The following is a 24,190-nucleotide window of genomic DNA, read 5'->3' as shown; positions in this document are numbered from 1 at the left end:
AACGCATTTTATGTGTTGTTATTTATTACTAACATACTACACTGACGGTACAGCTGATACATATGTTGACATCCTTTTCAGAACAGTTAAATGTCTTCATTTCTCTCATTTTCTACCTTATTTCTCCTTCTTGCTGCCCCCGAGTCTCCGCCCCATAAATTCCAGTGTTTGTTGGAGGAGGAGGAAAGAAAAGGAGAGAAACGCTGCAGAGAGCTGCGTGTGGACCCTGAACCAGATCGGAGATGATAAACAACAACAACAACAACTCTCAGCTTCGATCCGCCTGCAGCTGCTCTCTGACACCGTCACCTCTCTGTGTTTAATCCCACTCTCTTGTTTTTATTTATTTATTTCCTTCGCTCTTAAAACTTGTTGGGAACTTTTTTTTATTATTTTTTATTTGGAGCTGGAGTTTGTTTCCAGTCTGGTCTCTGATACTTCTGATACTGAACCCGGTACTGGAGGACGAAAAACTGCACCAAGAACAAGGCCGGACAGAGTCATGGAAATCCTGGACTGTAGTGAACCGTTCCTACACTGGGACAGGAACCTCAGCGAGCTGTCTGAGGCCGGAGAGCTCGACTGTGTGCTGCACACCAATGTAAGTCATCGATCAGGGATGGATGATGGGGGAGGGATCGATCAGATCATGGTGATCAGCTGTGTGCAGCTGGAATGACGACTTAAATATACTTTGATGAGGCGAGAATACACAAGAAGGTGTGTGTGTGTGTGTGTGTGTGTGTGTGTGTGTGTGTGTGTGTGTGTGTGTGTGTGTGTGTGCGTGTGTGGTGGTACCCGGCTCTCCATTCAAAACTTGAGCCTTGAGGTCCAGGATGCGCTCTATTTCTCATCCTGGTAGTTGTTTATTTTTAAAACCTGTTTCTATCTGTTTAAAGTCTTTTTTAGCTTCGTGGTGACAATTACAGACACAACTTTATTATTTATTATGTGAAGAATATAACGTTTTTAGCTCTGGGGATACATGAAGCAGAGGGGGACACCCCACCTGAACTCAGTTTAGTCTGGGACTGTGATACAAAAAATAAATAAATAAAGAAAGAAAAGAGTCATAAATGCCCATCAGCAGCTCTTAAACTCCGAGGTGGCACCTTTATATTAAAGGGTTTTGTTGAACCAGCCGTCAAACAGTCAAAGCTGTTGAGTTTAAGTTACAGTTTGATTAATGATGGCTAATTTAGTGTCTTAGAGCCAAACTGGGATGGAAAAACAGAAGCTACTTACTTGCTTGTACTTTACACTTCTGCATTTATACAACTGTATAATCTGTGATGAGATCAGTAATAGAAAACCCCCAGAAGACTCCAGAGGCTCTTCATGCCTGTCCTCTGACTCATTCTGGGACCCTGAGATGTAGAGCGGCGCATCATCTGTAAATAATAGTTTGTTCATATGTTCTTCGTTGGTGTAGTAAGAACTCAAAGCAACACAACTGAAACCTACTTTTAAACTGAACTTTTCTGGCCTCACTAACTTTCTGTGGAAAGACACACTGGGAGCTAATTAAAGCCTGACTGGTTACAGTGGTTGAGCTCAGATCACAGATCAGGGGAGATGTGCCTTTGAAGAAGAGCTGACTGATGTGAGGCCTTGTTAATGTCTGTAGAACTTAAAAGAAAGAGACGAGGAGAGTTTCACAAATATAGGCAGAAATGGCCTTAATAGTGCAACAGTCTCCTAGAAATCACGTCTGCAGACTTCTAATTAGTACTGTTTCCTCCATAATATTATAATTACTGCTAATTGATAGTCTTCTCCAGTCAGAAACTTTAAGGTAGAAATTAGTAGAACATAGTAGAAACTCTGTAAAGACTCGTGCAGCATCTCCTCAATAAGACAAACTGTGCTTTAACACGACCTTTTGCCTTCAGTTATGTAACTTCAAGTATGTGTTCCAGCCATATGTCCCTCTGGGTAACGCCGTGGGCCAAGGAGAGAGAGTGTGTGTTAGAGAGAACGAGACAGAACTGGTGTGTGTGAGTGTGTCTTTGTGCTCTTAAGTGTGTGTGGAGGCGATGGGAGGAGCGCTTGGGTTTACAGGGAGGAATCCAGCTGGGTTGCAGGATGGGAATCAGACACCACAGAGGCCAAGCTAGCCTGAAACAACACACACACACACACACAGTTTGGTATTTAACTCCTGCAGGAGAAACCTGCAGACAGGTAAAGACTTGCTGTTCAGCTCCAGCGTCGTGCTGCGAGTGAAGGTTCTTTAAACGAGACCTGAGGCTACACTTCTGTCAAACTGTGTCAGAGCAGGAAAACGCTGATTAAAGCAAAGACGGGAAACTTTAAATATCCTTAAACCTCACTGGTTAAATGGCTAAAAACAGTTTCTGAATAAATCAAGATGATAAGTAGATGCTGAATCATGCATCAGTGCAGCTGCAGCGTCTCGTCTTCTACATACATTCGAGTCGCACTAACTCTGAATACACAGCACGTGGTGCCTGGTTGTAACTAAGCAGAGTCGTTTTTATTACATGTTTCCAACTTCTCAGTGTATTTACTGAATCCTCAGGTCGTCAGAGTCGAAGATAATCCACTGACATCAAGGTGCAGATACAGGTTGTTTGCGTCTGCACTCACTGTGACACACAAAGTCGAGGCTGTGTTAAGAAGAAGATGCTCTTGTTAGTGAGGGGTGAATATTCTATATATAGAAAAGCATGAATAGTATGAATGTGTGTGTATAAGAGTGGGGTGGGGGGGCATGAATGTGAACAAGACTGTAGTGTTTGAGTTTCAGGCAGCTCGAGAAACAGACTGCAGGCTTTGTTCCTCTCCCCAGGCTGCGGGTCGGGTCTCACTTTCTCTGTCTCGGGGGGTTTGTCGACGTCAGATTCCTCACAGCAGTGTCAACTCTTTCATTCGGAAGCATGTGTGGGATCCTCGACCTTAACGCCTGCCTCTCTCATCAGTCAGACGTCCCTCCCGCCTCGCCCTCTACGCCTCTGTTGTGTAAAAGCTTTTATCATAATCAAGTTCCTCTGGTTTTAGAATAACTACGCTGCGTCTGTATGAAGGTGGAGACGCGCTTTCGTCCTTTAGCTCGGCTGAACGAGGCCTTTTTGACGTTAGTTCAGGTTTGTCGTGTGCGTGTGACGTAAAGGAAACAGGAGAACATATTTCCCAAACCAAACCCAGATTATAAGAGAAATCACATTCAAACTATTTCATTCATTTGTGTTAATTTTAGCTTTAAAATTCAGAATATTCATTGTTAAACTGGAGCAGTGCAGCTTTTTACAACTTGTTCGGTGTCTAGTTTTATTCTACTGTTTCTGTTTTTGTCCGTTTGCTGTCTGGTTGTGGTAGTTTTGTCTCTTTTTATGGTTATTTTCTTTCTATTTTTCTATATCTAGTGTCTCTGCAGCGTTTTTTTTACATCATTCTACATCTTTAAAAAGCACTGAGGCTGTCTGAGGACACTGGGTGTGTGCCTATGCCCAGCCCGTTCAGTAATCCATCCAAGGGAACAGTGCACAATATAAAATGTCTATTATCTAACACATATTTAGCTTTGTACAAACTGGAAATATTCTCATACAGGTTTGTTTTTACGTGCTGTAATGTCTCCATTTAGATTGTTTGTTAGTGTAGATATGAATAAGAAGCTTTACTTTACTATTTGACTGCTGCACCAGTTATAGTTGTTAAGGTAGCGCAGCCTGAGTCTGCAGCAGATCTGCTTTGTGTTACATAAGCAGACGCATAGTTGGAAAGTTCTGGAGCATGTGCAGAGCAGATGCACGCTTTTCATTTGCATGTCTCCTCTTTTTCTCTCCACGACTACAACACGTGCTGAGCAACAAGTATGAAGAAGTGCATGAGTTTAAAGCCTCTCTCTTGCTGCCTCGGTGTATACCCTGAACTCTCTGACAGAAACATGACCTCAGAGTTTCATCTCTTCACATTTAGTTTAGGTTCATTTTTCCTCTTTCATTTCCTGCTCATCGTTCTTTAGCACATTTCAGCTCGTTGTCCTTGCAGCAAAATCACAGCTTCGAATCTGATGATGTAAAAATGTGCAAACAAAGTAAAAATCAACATAAAGTTCTACAGAAAAGTGCTTTACTTCAGTCATAATCACCTAAAATGATTATTACAGAACAGTTAGAGGTGACAGGCTCACAGAGCAGAGCCTGTTCTCCATCGGGGCAGGGCATCCTGCTCGCTGGTGGCCTCGCTCTGTCTCTGTGAATGGTCCATGTGTCTGATGTAACTTGAGTGTCAGCGTGTAGGAGGACTCGGTCATTCAGGGCATCAGGACACACACACACACACACACACACACACACACACACACACACACACACACACTCTCTCTGCTTTATATCAAGGTGAATAAATGACGACATAACTTCACATGGAGTCACATTTTGTTACCAGTCAAAGGTCAAAGTGTCTCCACCGTCTGTTTTGAATATTACAGCCTTTTTATCTGGAGCTGATGGAATGTAATAGATGATATGATGTGAACACGGTGTGATTAGTGCAGGCGTGGTGCCGGATCTTCAGGTTAGTCTGCGGCAAAGTAAAGACTCTGATGCTTAAATTTAAAGATACAGTGACACACAGTAAATCATAGAAACAGAAGAATTATAATAAAATCACTGAGAGTTTGTCTGTATAATGTTAAATATGGAGCTAGAACTGGTTAATATTGTTAATAAGTTTTATTGATTTTAGTCCATGGAACATCTAGAAATGATGGAAAAACAGCTCTCACAAAGTGATAAAGAGACAGAAATCTGAAAATAATTAATAGTTGTTCTGTTGTGGTGGAAGAAATAAGAGCAAAGTGTTGGATCTCAGAAGCTAAAACAAGAGAGGGTTTAGTAATTTAGATTTTCTGTCTGCGACTTTTCTTCACAACATTTATCATCATGTAAATGCTGCACTTGGAACATCTGACGTCTTCATCTAGATTATACAGTTGTAGAATAAATAACACGCCACCATAGGTCGTATTTATCCAGGGATTAAACACAACATAAAATGAATCATTGTCTGCCACAGATCTTTGCATGTAAACTGTTAAAAACACAGGTTTGTCAGTATTTTTTTACAGAATACAAGTTAAAAACAGAACTTTTCCTTTTTAAAGTCAGTGATATTAGTAAAAGTTTAACCTGGGCCGACAGGATTCTTTAAATATTAATGTATCTCAGACGTAATCGTTATCACACATTATCAAAACTGTGACTTAGGCTTCTTCTTAGGTCTGTTTCACACAGATGAGACTGAACCATTTGGACACGTCCCTGTCCTTCAGCTCATTCCTCACTCCAGCGCTGCTCAGTTGAACTCTTTAGAAAGCGACAGTAACTTTCACACGTGTCGTGCACATGGACTCGAGCTTTTTCTCTTCTGCAAATCTGATGCAACTTTTCTGCTCAGTTTTAAAGTGGACTCCAGTTTGCTGCAGGCATGCGGCCAGTTTGAGAGCAGAGCGAAGGTAGTAATCAGAGAGTGAGGGATTATTATGGAAAATCCACAGGAGACTTCATTCTCCGAGGCAAAGCTAAATTTACCCCCCCGTCTGTACTTTTGCCCGTCTATCTCTTCTTTTGGTCTCCTCTCTCGACTCTGCTGTGTCCCCCCCGCTCCTTTGCTTCAGGGAAAAGGTTTTAAATGCTTGTGTGTGTGGTTAGCAGGGTGTGGGTTGAGAATCCCTCAGAGTACTTTAGAGTATACACCCAGCCCTAAAATGAGCCTGGAAGCAGTTTGATATAATAGCAGCTTGGTGAGAATGCACCAAACTGACCACTCTGTCTTTCTTTACTAAGGTTCTTCCACTACTGTCTTGAGTTTTCTTACTGTATAACCACTTTAAGAGATAATAAAGTCAAGTTTTGAGCTGCAGTTTATAGGTTTGGGGCATTTCGTGGAGATAAAATCAAACAACTGAATGTTTTAGATGTTTTAAGTTGTGGTAATGTGCAGATATTCAGTGCACTTTCACTTGGACTAAGACTTTTCTGCACCAGCGTCAGTGTTTCACTTATTAAACATGAAAGTGCTCAAAGCTTCCAAGCTGCTTATTAAACATTATGAGCTGTCAGACGCTCAGCTTTCATGTGCGTTTATAGATCTTGCAGCTACTGTACCTCGTGAATCAGAGCACACAGTCGAGACAAAGACGTCTCCATGACCTCTCACCCCTCTGTCCGCCCCTCCTCCGTCTCCTCCTCATCCGTCATGCTTCCAGGCTGAGCTGAGAGCTGGGACGAGTCGGCTCCTGTCCCAAATGCCAGGAACGCGTTGACTTTTTAGTCATTTCTATCTGTAAATGATCTCCTCTGCTCTCCAACTGTGCCTTTTACTGTTTATCCCTTATTTTCACTGCATTGTCAGAGTTAGCTTCACAAATGTAGGATCTGAATCTCTTCATTTTCCTTTTTAAATGTTGTATTTTACATTATTTTATTAAAATGACAACATGAAAATAATACCATTCAACATTAACATCAACTCTAGATGAATGTGAGAAGGCCGTGTTGCAGCATGAACACGTTATCATGCTTCCAACCTGTATTTTGACACCAGGAACCTGAGATTTTGTTGCTTGCAGTGGAGCACAGGTCCTCCTCACTCTCCTGTAAATCAAACACTGCTTCTCATTCAAAGACATGAACAAGCTCATTCATCCATGCAAAGTTTAAGGTCTCTGTGTGTCTGTGTGTGTGTGTACAAGCTGATATTCAAGTGTTCTTCTACTCAGCAAGCATCCGCTTCAGAGAGCTCCTCGTTAACATAACATGACTGGTGCGCCCAGCAGGTTTCCCTCAGTGTTTGGGTTGGGGTTGCGATGTGTTCCTGCAGCAAACAAGCAGCTAAAACACAAAGAAACGGCTCATAAACAGAGTTTTACCCGAGCTTAGCTTCAGCTGAACTCCAAAATCTTCTCACTTAAAGCTTTAAAGTGATTTTCAGATGATACTTGTTGAGTTGTTGTTGAAATATGTGAGACACACTGAGAAGTGTGAGCAGAGCGGGTGAAGGAGTTCACGACTGGTGTGTGTGTGTGTGTGTGTGTGTGTGTGTGTGTGTGTGTGTGTGTGTGTGTGTGTGTGTGTGTGTGTGTGTGTGTGTGTGTGTGTGTGATGGGACCGGTCAGTACAGTCGGGAGATGGAAAAAGTGTGTGTGCTGACCCAGTTTGTAAGAGGATGAGGGCAGGATGAGAGCAGCAGAAAGACAGCTGTGCTTGTGTTTGTCTCCGACAGAAACTTTGCATCTGACAGCTGTGTTTGAGCAAGTGGAGTCTAAACAGTGATTCAGTGATACTTCGTCAATCTGACGTATTATTAGTGAATTTAAAGGTGTCCCACAGAGTTACTTCTACATTTAGTGCAGATGGGATGAAGTGGAATTGAACCTTTCTGCCTGAAGCTCACAGGTTTCTGGAACATATGGAAATATACTGAGAATTAGATGAAGGTTAAGATTGAAGGTGTCATCGCTATAGTTAAATTTTTTAAAAGGAGACAGTCTGACACTACTAAATACTACGTTTGTTGCAGTGTTGCACTCTTTGTCTATAGACTATGTGATGTGTGGTGTATGTGGGATTCAAAGGATGAATTCACTGCTGGTTCTGGTCTCAGAGTAGTAGTCTGGTGTCTGGTGAAGTCATTGTGTAACATCTGGAAGGTCAGTGTGTGTTTGGCTGTGTGGGGGTTGTGTTCAATGATCGGTCAGTGTGACAGAGAAACTCTGGAAAGTTTGTGTTACTCTGTGTGTGTCTGTGTGTGTGTGTGTGTGTGTGTGTGTGTGTGTGTGTGTGTGTGTGTGTGTGTGTGTGTGTGTCTGTGTCTGTGTGTGTGTGTGTGTGTGTGTGTGTGTGTCTGTGTGTGTGTGTGTGTGTGTGTGTGTGTGTTGGGGGGCAGACTGGAGGAAAAACGGGGTCCTGGAGAAGGAAAATGAGACGTTTCTTTCCATTTGTCATCCTCTGGTCTGGTTTTCCTGTTGCCTCCTTCTGAGACCATTTCGGTTCATCTGCCTCAGTTTCACTAAATCACACACACAGGAACACACACGATTTTCAGCTCAGCACAAAACAACTGACTCATAGTTTTGAGTTTTTTAGGATGTTTTCCACTTTGAACACACTTCCTGTCACAGCTCGGCATCAACACTGGCATCAAGGACTTCTATTCTTCAGCAACATGACACATTGAGCCCAGGAGGAGGCTGAAGGCCGCGGCGTTAAAGGGGAAACCGACATTTCAATTTGGTTTGTAAATGATCTGCTGTGATTTCTGTCACATTCAGATGTTTCGTGTATTCCTGTCCCTGCCTGTGGGCGGAGTAAACATTTGCAGCCCTGCTGGATGTTACACCTACTGTGTTCTCTCTGACATCCTGTTGTTTACATCCGTTAACCATCTCTCCACCCCCGTCACACTTTCTGTGTAAATGCAATAAAAGCAGACCAGATGCCGACAGTTTTCTACATTAAGGAGCTTTAAAATGACTATTGCAGAAGCTCATGGGGTGTGAACTCATCACAGAAAGCCAACCTATCTTATTTGAAATATGCATTGCCTTCCTGAGACACACCTCTTATCTACGTTTCTTATTAATCTTTTGGACCTTTGATCCAACTCAGACAACAGAATCTGCCCTCTGTCCAAAATATTCAAAGTAAAAACCTAATCCTTAAATTTGAGAAGCTGTAATCAGCCAAATTCAGTCCATTACAGTATAAGGGGGTTCTCTGGGGGCCCTGGGGTTCATCAGTTGTCCCCTGATGCTCCCTACACTTATGGTACAGGTCAGATTAAGTGTATCATGATAAAAAACTGTATGTGGGGAACCACAGAATAATTAAAATATAAGAAATATAGTTTGTATCAACATAAACACATCATGTTTGATGCAAACTTTGAGTACTTATTGGTTTTTAGTCCTGCATAAAGAGTATTTTATATAAAAACACTGTATATTATAATAACATTAAACTAAAGAGATAAGAATGACTTCTAATAATCATTAACTCCTTTATTCATTATGTTATTTAACCATTTTAGGACATTTTGAAGCAAGTTTCCATTGTTGCAGCTTCTAAATCTGTTTCTGTTTCTTTCTTTTATATTAGTTTAGATTTTGAATCGTTTCGCTAAGAATAACATTTCTGTGCAACAGTTTAAAGTTGATTATTCTTTCTGAAACGTTAATGAAGTATAATTTTATCCATTAAAAAAGAATTTGGCGACATAATCACTAGGTTGAGTCCTAACCTTCCTTGTTCCTGCCGACTGCCTCTTTGATTACCAGATAGTTTTGGGAACTGTGCTGGTATCCATGTCTGGGATCTGGGTCAGGGAGCGTCTGTGTTGTTCTCTTGTCCTTGTGAGAATGAGCTCAGGTCTCCCTGTGAATCAGGGCATTTTTGTGCAGCGAGATCACTTTGGCTGCAGCTTCAGTTCTTCAGGGAGGGTGGTTTAAGGCCGGGACCAGACTTCAGGGAACACATGATGTCAGTAAGACAACAAATGTGTGTTTGTGAGATGTAAATGCACAAGAGGAAGAAACCCGAACATGCTCTGCATTAAATAACGATGGAGTCACAGTTAAAGCTGAGTCGTGTAGAAACCCTGACACAATCCAGGCATGTAGGCCTGGTGCTGCTCTCGCCTCCTGTAGTCTCACCCCGACCGATAAGGCCCAGATAGCAGAATCCCTCCAAGGCCTGTGGTTTGTCGTGTTTCTTCGATGAACAATGTCAGTCTCACAGCCAAGCAGGCGGACCAGGCTAAGTTGTTCCAACAAATGTGGAGTGATTCCAGAGTGATAAATGCTCCTGTTAACTATTAAAGGTATTTCGTGCCTGGTTTGACGCAGCTGAAATCGGGCCAACAACCTGTGGTCTCAGCTTTAGTTGTTTCAAATAGATTCGCATCACGTCGTTGTGCAGTTTGTGTTGGGTTTGATTAAACATTCCTTTATTATTAAGCTGCAGTTTGTGTTCACGATTGTGGATCTTGGATGGTCCGACACTTCGGTTCAGAGTGAAATGTTTCCACAGCTATCAGATGGACTGGAATAAGATTTGGTTCGTGTTATTTTAAATGATAATTCAGTCGAGTATCTTGTTAATGTTAGAAACCTTTTGTTGGGTTTGTGCAAAATCAAAACCCGGTCAGCAGCCTAACATTCATCTTAATGTCACTTTCAGTCAGTGTGGCAAGACTTAAACCACATGCTTTTAATTGACATAAATGAAGTTGTCATAATTGAGTTGAGCCTCAACATGGAGGACAAGATGCTGAAATAATAATTTATTCATCAAGCTATTTATTTGGAGCTGCTTGTTTTCACTGGTTTGGCTGTAGCTTATCCACTTTTTGCTCTTGAAGTCACTGAAAAGTAATAAAGACTGTACATTATTTACAGCTTCTGTGCACATGTACTCCAGCTAAGTGGTAAAGTAGCTTGCACACATTGTTAGCATTCCTGCAGGTACTTGTTACACATTAGTTCACATCTGCAAGACCCGACAGTTCCAGTCTTGAATGCTGACAACAAATCCTGGTTCAAATATGCCAGCGTGGTGCTTTATATGTGAGTGTTTCTGGAATTAGAGCAGATTGGTGGGAATTAACTGAAGAACATCAAGAAACTGGGTTTTTACATAAGAACAATGAGAAGAGTTAATATCCTAACATTTTCCCCTGTTATTGTTATTTCATGGAAATAAGCTGGATTTATATTTGATGTTTGTTTAATTCTGGTCTCAGGTTCAAAAAGCTGCAACAAAACTGAAACATAAGTTTGGCTTTTTAGTTTAGAAACAAGACACGTTTCAGTTTCTTAGCTAAAAGAGGCTTGTTTCACTACCTTTTTGTGCCAATATGTGCATAAAGTATTAGCAGTTAATCTAATAGTTAAACCAAATCAGTTAACTGCAGTGTTGATGTTGTCTGTCTGGACCGAGACACAAGAAAAGAGAAGCAAAATTAACAAATGACATAAAAATATAATCAGAAATTATACAATAACATTGAGTAATAATTAGTTTTTATAACCTGCACATTTGTCTTATATTAATGGTTTATTACCAAACTATAAAGAATTAGTAAATAACTTATGAACATCTATTTAGATTAGTTGATTTGTTACTCTACAGAAAATGAATTAGCTAATACTTTAGTTTAAGCTTCTCAAAAACAACAAAGCTGTTTGTTGAAATACTAAAATTATTTAATGACATAACCATTGGACATTAGGAAGTTGTGCAGGGTATTTAATTTTATTGTTTTGTGATGTTGTAAAGGTAAAACAATACTTGATTAACCGAGACAATAACCAACAGATGAATCTGTTATAAAAACTAATTAGAGATAAATATATTAGCTAACTTCTAAACACTAAAATAGTGAATGTTAGTAGTGTTAAAATGAAATATAGACAATCAATTGAAAGAAATCCTGTTTGGAAGATAGTGGCAGATAAAAGATATCACGTCAACCTTTTGTACTGGTTATCTGGCTTTAATGGGACACGTGTTGGTAATATCTAATAGGTACAACCTGCATCCAGATCAAACTAATGAGTCATTCAGTTTATCTTCACATAAACGAGTGCGTGAGCGAGTCCGTTTGTCTTTTTTATTAGCGTTTGCTTCCAGGCTGTGTGCTCTCAGGTGACGTGAAACTGTGTCATCAGCAAAAGTACACACAGATGAGTCCGGGGCAAGGTACACACACAAATACTCACACTGTACTCAGCTGGAAACACACTCCAGAGTTGACCCCCAGGCCCGTGTAGGTCTAGTATGAGAATTATTTGAGCCTCTGGTCATTAAGGGTTAAAACCCGTCTTTTACCTACTTTAAAACAGAATTACAGTTCAGGACATTCCTTTCCTCCCTTCCCATTCACAGACCACTAATTCAGCTGCTAAACAGCTGTTGAGACTTTATTATTGACTCTCATCACTTACTTCTCTGGCTTATAACTGGTTTTCAACATTTCAATAGAAGATTGTGCAACTTCTGTAGAATCTTGTAATGGACTATACAGTTTTATAAAAATCAGTCTCTGTGTTTTAACTTGTTAGCTGTTTTTAGTCCACATGTGTAAAATGCTCCACAGAAAATAATATTTCTACAAAGAAATGTAGAAAAATTAAGTAAACACAACTCAAACAGTTAATCTAGCATCCGATGCTACTACTACTTCTTAATTCATAGAAACTGGGTTACAATATATAACCAATGTAGCACGTCTTCACACATTTTCATGATCAAACAGATAAATACGTATTTATTTTAATAGTTTTTATTTATCCAGTGTGTTCCTGTGGTTTATTTTTAGTACTCTGTAAACAAAGTGTAAGTGAACATGCACCCAGTAACAAGAGAGTGAAAGTACTAATATCAAATTCACATACTCTGTTACAAGTATAATGGTATTTGGCTAATGGTAGAAACTACTTGCTTATTTTATTTTGTTATTAATGAGTTGTTGGTTTGTAAAAATTCAGAAATGGTGTAAAAATCACAATGATTGTCCAAGCTGTAGTTTTGCAGTTGAAATTAGGAAAAATCTATCAAAAATTTTGTGAACCCTGAAATGTTTGAATAAAAAAATTACAGGCAAAGCAAATATTACAACCAAAAATGTATAGAAATTTTAAAAAGATATTACAACAAACAGAAATAGACACAAATTTACCACAAGAAGTAAAAAAAAATCAGGAGAATCACGAAGGAAGGAACACACTAAATGAACATAAAAACCAAAAACATACACAACGGCCACTTTATTAATCAGGTAAGAGGGGTCTTATACTGTTTCTCTTCACTTTCTGATTCTTTGTTTTCCATCTCACTGGGTGGAGTTTACTGATTTTATTCCTGGAGTTTCAACAGAGTGGGGTGTTGCTGTCATTCCTGCAGCCTTTTATTCACATTGTGCAACAACAATCTGGTTTATTTTAGTCCTAAACGTGTTCTTTGTTTGTTCTTTGTGGGTTCATTAACCTCACGATGCACAGTCACTGTCTGTGCAGGTCGAAATCTGCTATAAGTTCTGCGTCTGATGGAGTTTCGTTGCTTTATTTAGAGTCGTCCTTCCTTCATTTCTCTGATTTGATTAACATCGCACAGCCAAGCTTCTTTCTGCATTTCCTCCTCCATCGGCACTTCATTTTAGCTTCGATGAACAGATTATAATCTGCACTTTCAGAGATGTTTTCTCTGTGTTACAGGCGAATTCAGATTATAAAAGAAAAGCCTCTTTGTTATTGCAGCGGTTCTGCAGAAGTTAACAACCTACGGATTTTTGCCCCAGTTCCAGTTTAAACTCTCAGTTTAACTTGTTCCCAGCTGGAACGTGTCAAGTTACAGCCTCACGGCCTTAAATAACACCAGGAATGACAAAGACCTTTCTGTTGTATGTGTGATGTTCACCGATCCTGTCGCCCTGTCGCCCGCCCTGCACCACATTTGTTTCTTTCCTGCACAACCACGCACTGCAGAAATGACAGGGAGCGTACAGAGCCCCGCTGTGTGTCTTTGGTGTGGTCGTGTTTTCATGCAGGCGGAGTAGGACCTCTCCCATTTCCTGTTCTTAAACACGTCAAGGATTTATTCCTTTCTGTGTCCGGTGGGATTTACTTGTCCATTTGCTGTGTCTGTTTGGAAGTTTGGTGCCATTTCCCGTTGTTTTGTGTATGATTTTGGTCAATTGGTGTCTGCTTCTGGTTATTTTAGAGCCTACTGTTAGTAGTTTGGAGTGATTTCTGTCATTTAGTGTCTGTTTTTGCTTGTTTTGTATCTGCTCTTGTTTTTTTGTGGTTCATTTTCAGTTGTTTTGCACAGTATTGGATCATTTTGTATATTTTTATTTTTAAATTGGCTCTAAAAATGACTTTTTAAATCCTTGTTTATTATTTTTAGCTTTCAGTTTTACACTGAAAAGAAATGAAAGAGCATAAAGTCATATTTTATTCATCTGGAGCTGACATTATATTTATAATAATTATTATCATCAATAAACCATCAGTGTGTTTGCTTGTGTGAAGATCTGAAGCAACAGTGTGATGTAGAGATTGATTCTGTGGTAACCATGGGGATGTGGTTGTTGCCAGGAGACACTGATGGGAGGGAAAGTGTTGTAAACTATTGTAAACATTTGCAGACGGCGTGGCAGGTTTTGGCACGTGCACTTTCACTTACACACTCGCATACTTAGATATACATTTAATTCACGGCCTGTTTCCAGTGACACATACTGGACGTTAGAAATCGACACGTAAAGGTGTAAATGTACAAACAAAATGTAGATTCAATGGAAAATCCAATCACCCATTCTCTGTTTCCAGTTTTCATGATGATTCGATGATATTTTAATCATTGCAGACTAAATAAGATTTGTTGACACTTTTTTTTCTTATTTGGAGTCAAAATGAATAATTAACAGACAATAATGAATCATTACTTGAATCTTTCATGTGGAATATTTTAGAAAATGAAATATAAGACTGTGACCATTAGAAATTCAGCTGTGTTTACCACACACACACACGTCAGGGGTTTGCTCTGGCTTCTTTTTCTTTATGTTTAAACACACTGACCTTGAGAGAGGCAGATGAAGAGGAGCGCAGTAGGACTGAAAGGGGAGATTAAAGGTGTTTGTTAAGTGTTAACTTATCACCACACTGAGAATTACACTGACAGAGGATGATGGTGATGATGGTGATGATGGTGATGATGGTGCAGTCAACACGTTGTCTGCTGTACTGCTGCCTCGGGCAACGTCAAGGAAAAGTGGCAATAAAAGCTTTAAAGTCTCTAATTACAGACTCTCAGTCTTTAAATGTTTACCTGTCTCCTCCTGCCTGTGGATTCGTCTCTGATATTTTGTGCTGTTAGATATTTAATTTCTTCTTCTTCTTCTTCTTCTTCTTCTTCTTCTTCTTCTTCTTCTTCTTCTTCTTCTTCTTCTTCTTCTTCTTCTTCTTCTTCTTCTTCTTCTCTGCAGCACTTCTCCGAGCTCCTCGACGACCTCTCTCCAGATGCTTTCCTGGGGCAACTGCTCAGCGACCCCTTCCTGTCTGGGGTGAGAGGCGGCGTGGAGGCCATGGAGGGCGAGGACGGAGGTGACCTGTCCCCATCTTCCCCTCTCCCCCCTCACATCACAGCCGAGCACAGCTACTCGCTCTGCGGCGACAGCCGGCCCCAGTCGCCCCTGTCGCACCTGACTGGAGAGCAGGGCAGTGAAGCAGGTGATTTAGAAATGATTAATAACACACGTCACACATCAGTTTACATCACGTCCACATTTTATCTGATTCATTATTCATCGTATTTTAGAAAAACACTAACGAGTTCCTGTTGCTTATTGTGCAGCAGAGTCCGATGGGGACTCGGCTGAGTGGCCCATGGAGCAGGAGGAGGCCATCAGCGGCCTCCTGTGTGAGACTCCTGCACTCCTCCCCACTCTCTCCCTGTCTCTGGCCTCCACTGAGGGGCCCCATGCACCTGAAGGCCCTGCTGTGGCCCCTACGACTGCCACCACCCCAGCTCAGATCACAATCAGCAGCTACAACCAGGGCAAAGGCATCAAGGTGAGAGACGAGAGACGAGAGACGAACGACGTGACAGTCGCTTAACCCAGTTTTCTATTCTCTCATCATCTCGTTTTGTCTCTGTTCACAGATTAAAGAGGAGAATATCATCCCTCAGATCAAACTGGAGCCTCACGAAGTCGACCAGTTCCTCAATCTGTCACCAAAAGGTCAGAATTGAATTATTTGTGCAGTTCAATGAGGACCCCTGGTGGTGGTTGGTACAATTACAGTTAAGAAGTGAAACAACAATGTAAAATTACAAACTTCTACTTAAAGTGACAAAACTAGAATCACCAACTTAACCTGGCACTAAAAATATCACATCGTGTTTCAGGTCTGGAGTCTCTGCAGATGCCTCCCACTCCTCCCAGTTCCCACGGCAGCGACTCAGAGGGCAGCCAGAGCCCTGTCCACGCTCCGCCCGGCCTCTCCTGCCCCACCTCGCCCACCAGCCCTGCTCCAGCCCAGGCGAGCCTGAAGGTGTCGCCTCGCGCCGCTTCGTCCCTGTCGAACTCTCCTCTGCTGACTGCTCCTCATGTAGGTTTGCTCTTTCTCCACTTCATCACTCAGAGCAGCTCAGATTTTAAAATGTGTAAATGCTCTGAGGGAGTGGTCATAAAATGTGACTTTATACAGTACGTAAACAGATTTGTTGATATTAGAGGTGGTGTTGAAGTATTTTAACTCTAATAACAGGTTTTATTCACAAGTATCCTCCTGGAAATGATCATAGACAAACAGAAACACAGTATTTACTGTGCATACATCAGTATATATGTATATTTTTAGTTTCATCTAGATTTAACTAACTAATAATGAACTTATCCACGATCATGCAGCGTTTCTTGTCCCTCTTTTATTAAATACTCCTTTTGTTTAATGTAGAAACTTCAGGGGTCAGGACCCCTGATGCTGACCGAGGAGGAGCGCCGTACGCTGGTGGCTGAAGGTTACCCGGTTCCCACCAAGCTGCCGCTCACCAAGGCTGAGGAGAAGGCGCTGAAGAAGATCCGCAGGAAAATCAAAAACAAGGTGCAATCTTCTGTCTAACTAACTTATTAGCCAATATACAGACATATTAGTGTGTTAGAATTTATTTTTATAAGGAGTGTTAATTATTTAGTGATGAAAATACTGCATATTGCATATATTTAGATTAAACGTTGCAGTTTAGTAACTGGAACATTTGTCCATTTATTCTCGATGCAAGATTTCAGCTGCTTGACAATCTGTGTTTTCTGATTCTCCTCTAATTGATGCATCATATATTTTTAATTTGAGACAGATCTGGACTGCAGGTAGACCCGGCAAACACACCCAAATATCAATGTAGTGATCAAGTGTCTTTTTCTAATTTCTCCTTTTCTCAGATCTCAGCTCAGGAGAGTCGCAGGAAGAAGAAAGAGTACATGGACACTCTGGAGAAGAGGTAAGTCCTCCTCCATTCTCACGTTATAACTTTATGACTGTAAAATTCTGTCTCAACGTGTTATATCAATAAATTAAAAACTGCGTCTACGTAGTCACTGACCCTGCAGCTCTCCTGTCTGACCACAGGGTGGAGACGTGCTCCAACGAAAACAACGACCTACGCAGGAAAGTGGAAACTCTGGAGTGCACAAACAAGTAAGTATCACACATGTATGGTTATTTAATGTACGATAAAGGTCCTGAGCTTCCTGAAAGATGCATTCAGACGTCCGCGGTTTAAATTCAAGTCCAGCATATTTAGATGCTAAGTCCATTAGCATCTAAATATACCTAAAGTGCAGAAGGGTTTATTTTAGAGTCTTTTGCAGGAAAGACTTGAGAAACTGCACTAAATCATACAACAACAGGATTTCATTACTTATTTGGTTCTTATGGGTCATTTAGGATCTTTTGCATACAGCTCCCAGTAGGAGGTTAATGTTGCAGCAGGTGGAGGTGAAACTTTATGTCATGCACAAACACATAGTTAAATCATATCAACAGATTCTCTTCACTGAAATCAAAAGTTTGGACAGTTCATTGGGAAGAGATGAGAACTTTTCACAGATCTGATCTGTTGTGACACAGACGATTGAGCTTGATGAGTTTGACTCGTGTCCGTCACAAAGATTCAAGGGTGGTGACAATCAAAACATCAGGAAAGGAAGGAGGAGGAGTTCACACCTAAAAATGTCCGTCTGTAGCCGTGCGCCTGTCTCCAAACACCTCCTGTTTCTCTTCCCAGTCCTTTAAAGGCGTTTGTTTCTGTTCCACAGTCTGCAGCTCACAGGCGTGTGGACGATATGTCGAGAAACACTCAGTTTTCTAATTTCTCAATAACACTGAATGAGAACCTCCCCGTGGATCCGTTCAGCTGCAGCTTTGCATCTATGCATAATCATGAGCTTATTTTAATGTAAAAAACGCTCAAGCTGCTCCAGATAGGCCGTGTTGTTTGTTTGTGCAGCGAGTTAAGTGTAGCTGACTGGAAGCGCAGCTGTTTGGGGTGTTGTTTTGCACTCAGTGGTTAAAGTGGGCTTTATCGTTGCTGTCTAAAAGTTAATGAACCAGTTGCGTGTGTGTGTGTGTGTGTTGGTGGAGGCTTCAGTTGACTTTTTAATGAAGCAAACAGCAGAACAAAACCTCAGCGGGAGATCTGACTAATGCCAAATCGGAGACATTTACACAGATCAAACAACAGTTTACACATCGTGCTAATGACAAATTAATTGTAGTACATGTAAAACATGGTGGTGTCATCAGCTGTGTGTTGTTTGTTTTGTCTCTAACCTGTGTGTGTGTGTGTGTGTGTGTGTGTGTGTTCTTCTGCAGGTCTCTGCTACAGCAGCTGCAGTCTCTTCAGGCGATGGTGGCCGGTAAAGTCCACAAGTCGTGCAGGGTGGCTGGAACCCAGACGTCATCGTGCTTAATGGTACTAAAAAGACAAACGTGTTCTGTGTAGTGGTTAGGGTTAGGATTTGGTTAGGGTGGGGGTTAGAGAAAATAACAGGAGATATTAGTGATAAAACATTGATTAAAAGATAGAAACATCTGCTTCTGTTATTCATTAGTAGCTTAGCATCTTATGTGATTCATCATTTGTTCTAAATCTCTCTCTGTGTCTCTCTGCAGGTGGTCGTCTTGTGCTTTGCTCTGTTTTTGGGCAGTTTTTACCCCAGCAGTCTGACTCCCTGCTCCACCATCACTGAAACAGGCCTTGCTTCCAAACAGCTGGCCGTCAAAGAGTCCTACACAGCCACAGGTAGCTACGCTCACACAAAACTCCGTATTTAAATCTACACACTCGTAAATAAAAACTCTAAATGCTTCAATTTGTCTTTTCCTCGGCTCCTTCAGTGAAGTCCAGGAGTCTCTTATCGACTTTCGAAGACGAGCAGCCTCAGCTCCTCGGTCTGGGAGGAGAATACCCCGACCAATGGGAAGACGTGCCGGCTGTCGTCATGGCAGCGTGGCGTCGCTCGGAGCAACAGAAGCTGGGGATGGAGCCTGTCAGGATGGAAACACACCCACCTTTCAGGAGTAAAAACAACGAGACACAGGCACAAAAAAACCTGCTGCTGGACCTGCACAGGTAAAACACGAGAGGGCCAATCAGACGTCAGGCGGCTTTAAACGATGACAGAACTAGACGTGCTAAGAATCCATTCTGACTTTCAAAGTGCTCGTTTCTGACGGTGAAAGATAAAAACAGCTTCAGTAGGTGAACTAAAACATTGTTTTTACGTCATTTCAACTGTTTGTGTTTTGTCCGGCAGGTCTTTGGAGCAGAGGACGAACGAGAGCAGTAGTAAAGTGATAGAACTGGAGCGAACGGTCAACGAGACCTCCTGAGGTTCACATCAACCCCAACCCCACCTCCCTCACATGTGTGGTTCAGTGTCCTGGAGCAAACCTCAAACAGCAGTCTGCCATCTCTGCTTAATCAGAAACACTGTGATAATAATAATAATAACAGAGCGGCACTGGTTGCCTTTATTTCTGAAGAAAAGTTGCACTGAATAGTTTTTACATGAATCCAATTAACAGTTTGATCTGTTGTCTTGTTTTTGGCCCAACTTGAGACACTGTTGAGAAATCGGATAAATTCAAACACATCTATAAAATAATGTTTATTCAAGTTGAAAGTTTATAAAAATAAGACGTGAGGCTTTTTACAGGACACTGACGTTACCGTTTGTATTTATAGAAACTTTTTTTGTTTGTTTTTCAAACACTTATTGCTCTTGTAGTATTTCTTTTAATATTAAATGTTTTATTCTATTCCAGTAATGCATACATCACATTTTGATACCTTTGTTGTGTTCAGACTGCATTTTGTGTTTTTATTTTATTGTATTCTTTTATATGTTGTTCATTTTTTCTCATCTGTCTCATGCATGCATAGGGGGCTTAGCTCAAGGTTCCTGTGCTCATTTGGAAATGGGCACATTTCTAAATGAGTTTTGAAAAATGGGTAATTATGATGCAAACATTACAGAAATACGTATTTAAGTTAGCTGAAGACCAAATGTCAATTCACATACCTCAAAACACCTGTAATATTTACAGTGAGATGATAAATCTGCATCTAAAGTCATTTATACATCAGTTTTTCAGAGTAAATACTGACTGAAATTTAAAAATCTGGGTAAAAAATGAATATTTGCAAAAACGATGCTCAGATTGAACATATTGGAACCCTGCTAGCTGCAGGTCATGGCGTGGATTTATTTGTAGTCATTATTCACATCTTTACAACGTGCATGTGTCACAGATTTGTGATGGAACCAGAGATTTCACTTTCTGCACCAACTCCTTTTGGCCTTTGATCCTGTTCTTGCACTCAGTCAACTCTAAGAGTCTTTTCTATTTTTCAGCATTTGCCAAAAATATTTCTTCTCAGAAATAATAAAAAAAAATAAAAATATATATATCTATTTTTGTAAATATGAGTTGTGAATAAATAAGGAAGTCTTAACATGTTTGGGATCTGTAGTTTATAAACTTGTCTATAATTCATTCCAAGTCTATCTTAGTTGTTGCGTTGTTAATAAATTATGAACAGAAGATGCCTTAGCGTCAGGCTTCATCCTGAATTTTTTATTCGGTTCAGTTTGTTAATTACAGATCATGACTTTAAAAATCTTAACTCTCCACTTCAAAAGTTTTATAAAGGAGTTTTTATATTTATGAGCTTTATTAAAATATGTATTACCGGTGACACACTTTCCTTTAAGAATATCCATGTTTTAAATAGAAACGTCCACTTGAAAAAAAGAAATTCAGTAATACCCACTGTCTAAATGAAAATCAGTTCATTTCTAAATGACAAATTGTTTTAGTTAAGGTTGTAGATCAGCAGCCGTATCACAGGAAACAATTGAGTTGAGTTGAATTTCCTGAAATTTTCTCTGGTGGAAAACAGATTTGTTTCTTCTTCATGTTGCTTCTGTGTAAAGTCAGCCTGTCTTTGACTTTCTGTCTTTTTGCTTTTAAATAAATAAAGTATTTTCCGTAGTAAAAGCATATTACCTGTGACTGTGTGATCTGTTTTTGGTAGTTTGTGGAGTGGTAGTTGTTGAAACTCTGGAAATTATAAAAACAGAAAATAAAAACTGGCCTCTCTTGTCCACATAGATCCACCCCTGGTTCAAATGTATAAGACCATAGATAAAACATTTAAAATTAAATTAATGGATTCCTATAAAATTGTTCAATATCATAAGTATATCAAATTGAATTAAGAATGCAGGTTTAATTGTGCTGTTTTATTACCTATTTAATTATGAATATTGATGTAATTAATTTATAAAATAATGTATTTTTTAATTAAACTAACTGAACATTTAGGCTAACTAATTTTAAAATCTTAAATGACTCTTTGTTTTTATTGTCAAGTTATAAATACATGTTATTATATAAATGTGTGAAACACTTGTGGTCCTCCATAGATTTCCTATAAAGACATATGTATGTTTTTTTATTCATCCTTATATTTCCTTACAATTTAAAACAAGTTAAACTAAACTCCTTCAGGGCAGCAGGGAGTCTCGTGATTAGCTGAGCTGATATCCTCCTAAATCCTGTACTTTGTACCTGAAGTAGATCAGCAGCAGTTGCTCATAATAAGTGGTGTGAATTGTTTTGGCAGTTCCAAGACAAAACCCAGTCCCACAGCTTCATAACAGTCTCATAGTAACTCAGCAACCATGAATTCCACGACCGCTGCAGTTGTGGTTCTTATGTTTGTCATAAAATCAATACGAATAACAGCACAGACTGTAAAACGGGTGGTGAAACAAATGTAAATAGATCGAATAGCTGTGATTATGTTTGGATTCAGCACTGAAGGTGTTTTCAGATGCAGAACATATGAATTATAAATGAAAAATACTTTCACCAAAGTTTATAGAGAACGTAAATGAAGTGTTTTTGATCCTTTGTGTGCTGATGTACGACTTGTCTCTGCGAATTCAAAGAAAACATACTACATGTGCAGTAAGTAAATGAGAATTAATAGCAAATAGAATGGCTTTACTGTGAATATTGTGATTTATATGATGTCTAACTTTTAATGTGTTTAAATAAGTCATGTAAACAAACTTCATTATACCTTGGGTTTCATATCTCATTTTACTGCAAATATTAGGAATTTCATGAAACAATTTTCAGTTCTGTTTATCAAACAAATGCTTTGTTTGAAAATTATCTCTGTTTCCAAAATGTCTGACACAATAGGAGCAGGAAAAACCTTTTGACTTCAGTGTTTCAGTGTGAAGGGTTGGAAAAGTATGGAAGCTAACAAAGGTCGAGTTGATTGATTGTTTGAGTTGTTTTGAGACTTGTTTTGAGTCACAAGTCTGTTGGTTAAAACTCTATTTATGTTTTTTAAACTGAGCTGGTTAATGGAAATATTCATGTTTAAATATGTTAAATGTCTAATTTAACAGTTCTGTTGTAATATTTACAGCTTTAGGGGAAAATGTGCCCCCTACACCCACCAGACTGACAACCACACATAACACTGTCACACTGGTTTGTAGTTATTTTTATTTCCTCTTCTTCATCATTAGTCCATTTTTGTGTCTAACGTTTGCTCGTCACGTGTCTCTGTTTGGTCATTTGTAGATCATTTCATACCTGTTTTTCTTTTTTGGTTATTTTGTGTTTATTCTGAATCTACTGACATGTATCTTGTGTTATTTTGTGTATAAATGAATTTACAGATTTCTGAAACTGTTATTAATAGTAAAACATTACAAGCTTCATTTAGGAACAAGGTCTTACTGCAATCACCTACTGTCAAAGTGCATGAATTAGGAAGAGCAATCTGAGAAAATCCAAACTCCAGCAACATTTTCAGTCCATCAAACAACTTTATTATTAGAACAGCGAGTTTCAGCCTGTGGCTTTGTCTGGGTGTGTTCCATGGCCACAAGCTGAAACTCACTGATCTAATAATAACGATGTCTGATCTACTCTGATTTGCTTTCATATATTTGTAGCTGACATTTTTCACTGAGAGTATTTGAAACTCCTTAAGAGATTTAGAATAATTTAAAGCAGCTCAGTGTTAAATATTCACTGGTAGAAGACGTACTCCTTTACTTAAGTAAAAGTCGCAGTTATGAGTAAACATTCTGCATTCAAAGCGTTGCTGGAGTAAATGAAAAGAAGTATTAGAAAAAATAGTAAAACTAATTACCCAGTAACTTAAACTGTCAAAGAATTGTAGTAGACTAAAAAATGCAGCATTTCCCTCTGAGTTGTAATGGAGTAAGTAACGTAAAATGTAAATAATCGATTACAAGTACCATTATTACACTTCCTACTTGAGTAAATGTACATAGTTACCACCACTGATGATGACAGTGTCAACTGGAGTGGAACTTAATGCACACACAGTGTGTTTCATCCAATTGTGTATGGTTAATAATTGCAGGGATCAGACAGATGCTCCACTCATAAAAATAGAAGCGCTGAAAGGTCAAACAGTTCAGTGATCACTTACAGAAAACCTAATGACTCAGTGCAATGAAGCAGAAAGAAGAAGCTGCAGACAGATTTGGCCTGATGTTCACTAAGACATGTATTAACACGATGTAGAGGGACATCATGACACATCTGACACACGAGCACAGCATATGGACTGTGTGATTAGTGCTTGAGAGTGAGATACTGACGGCGTGCATGTGTTTGTGCATGTATGCTCACCCTCTGCCCTACTTTCTGGCTCATGATGCTGCAGAAAGGAGGAGGAGAGGGAGTATCCCAGAATGCCATGCTGCTCGTCCCTTGGGCCTATTGGATGGATGGACACAGATGGACACGCGTAACGATGGACGGGCTCATGAATGGATGGACGGCTGCTGCAGTTGAGCTGGCTGTCATCCTTTTTATTGTCGCTGCTCTCACAGCAGCTCTGACTTCTTCAAACCTCACTCATGTCAACAAAGAATCTGACACCCAACTTCCAGTCATGTTTTTAAAAAAATAAAAGTCTTTTAAAGTGAGCATGCTCCATTTCAGAACATTACAACCTGTTTATATCCAAAGGCTAAAAAAACCTTTGTTTAAAATGTTTTTATGAGCTGCTGGAATGTATGCAGGCTGCTC

At 39.9% G+C, this 24,190-nt stretch overlaps 1 protein-coding gene across 2 annotated transcripts; it reads left to right on the top strand.

The window, feature by feature from the left end:
* The first annotated feature begins 45 nt into the window (after positions 1-45).
* On the top strand, positions 46-21,100 carry creb3l2 (cAMP responsive element binding protein 3-like 2). 2 transcript variants are annotated; one of them, XM_026363994.1, is made up of 12 exons: positions 46-601; positions 15,016-15,259; positions 15,387-15,601; positions 15,693-15,771; positions 15,939-16,141; positions 16,490-16,636; positions 16,975-17,033; positions 17,162-17,230; positions 18,407-18,506; positions 18,707-18,836; positions 18,932-19,166; positions 19,351-21,100. In XM_026363994.1, the coding sequence occupies exons 1-12, from the start codon at positions 503-505 to the stop codon at positions 19,424-19,426; spliced, it is 1,656 nt and encodes a 551-aa protein (XP_026219779.1). In that variant the 5' UTR covers positions 46-502; the 3' UTR covers positions 19,427-21,100. The 2 variants fall into 2 exon arrangements, with proteins under 2 accessions (XP_026219779.1, XP_026219778.1); XM_026363993.1 differs by having other exon boundaries at positions 47-601; positions 15,384-15,601.
* Positions 21,101-24,190: the final 3,090 nt, after the last annotated feature.

This window comes from Anabas testudineus, chromosome 23 (genome assembly GCF_900324465.2).
Source record: "Anabas testudineus chromosome 23, fAnaTes1.2, whole genome shotgun sequence".
In the NCBI taxonomy this organism is placed as follows: Eukaryota; Metazoa; Chordata; class Actinopteri; order Anabantiformes; family Anabantidae; genus Anabas; species Anabas testudineus.
The sequence above is the reverse complement of the archived record's forward strand: the minus strand, read 5'-3'. Positions and strand labels throughout refer to the sequence as shown.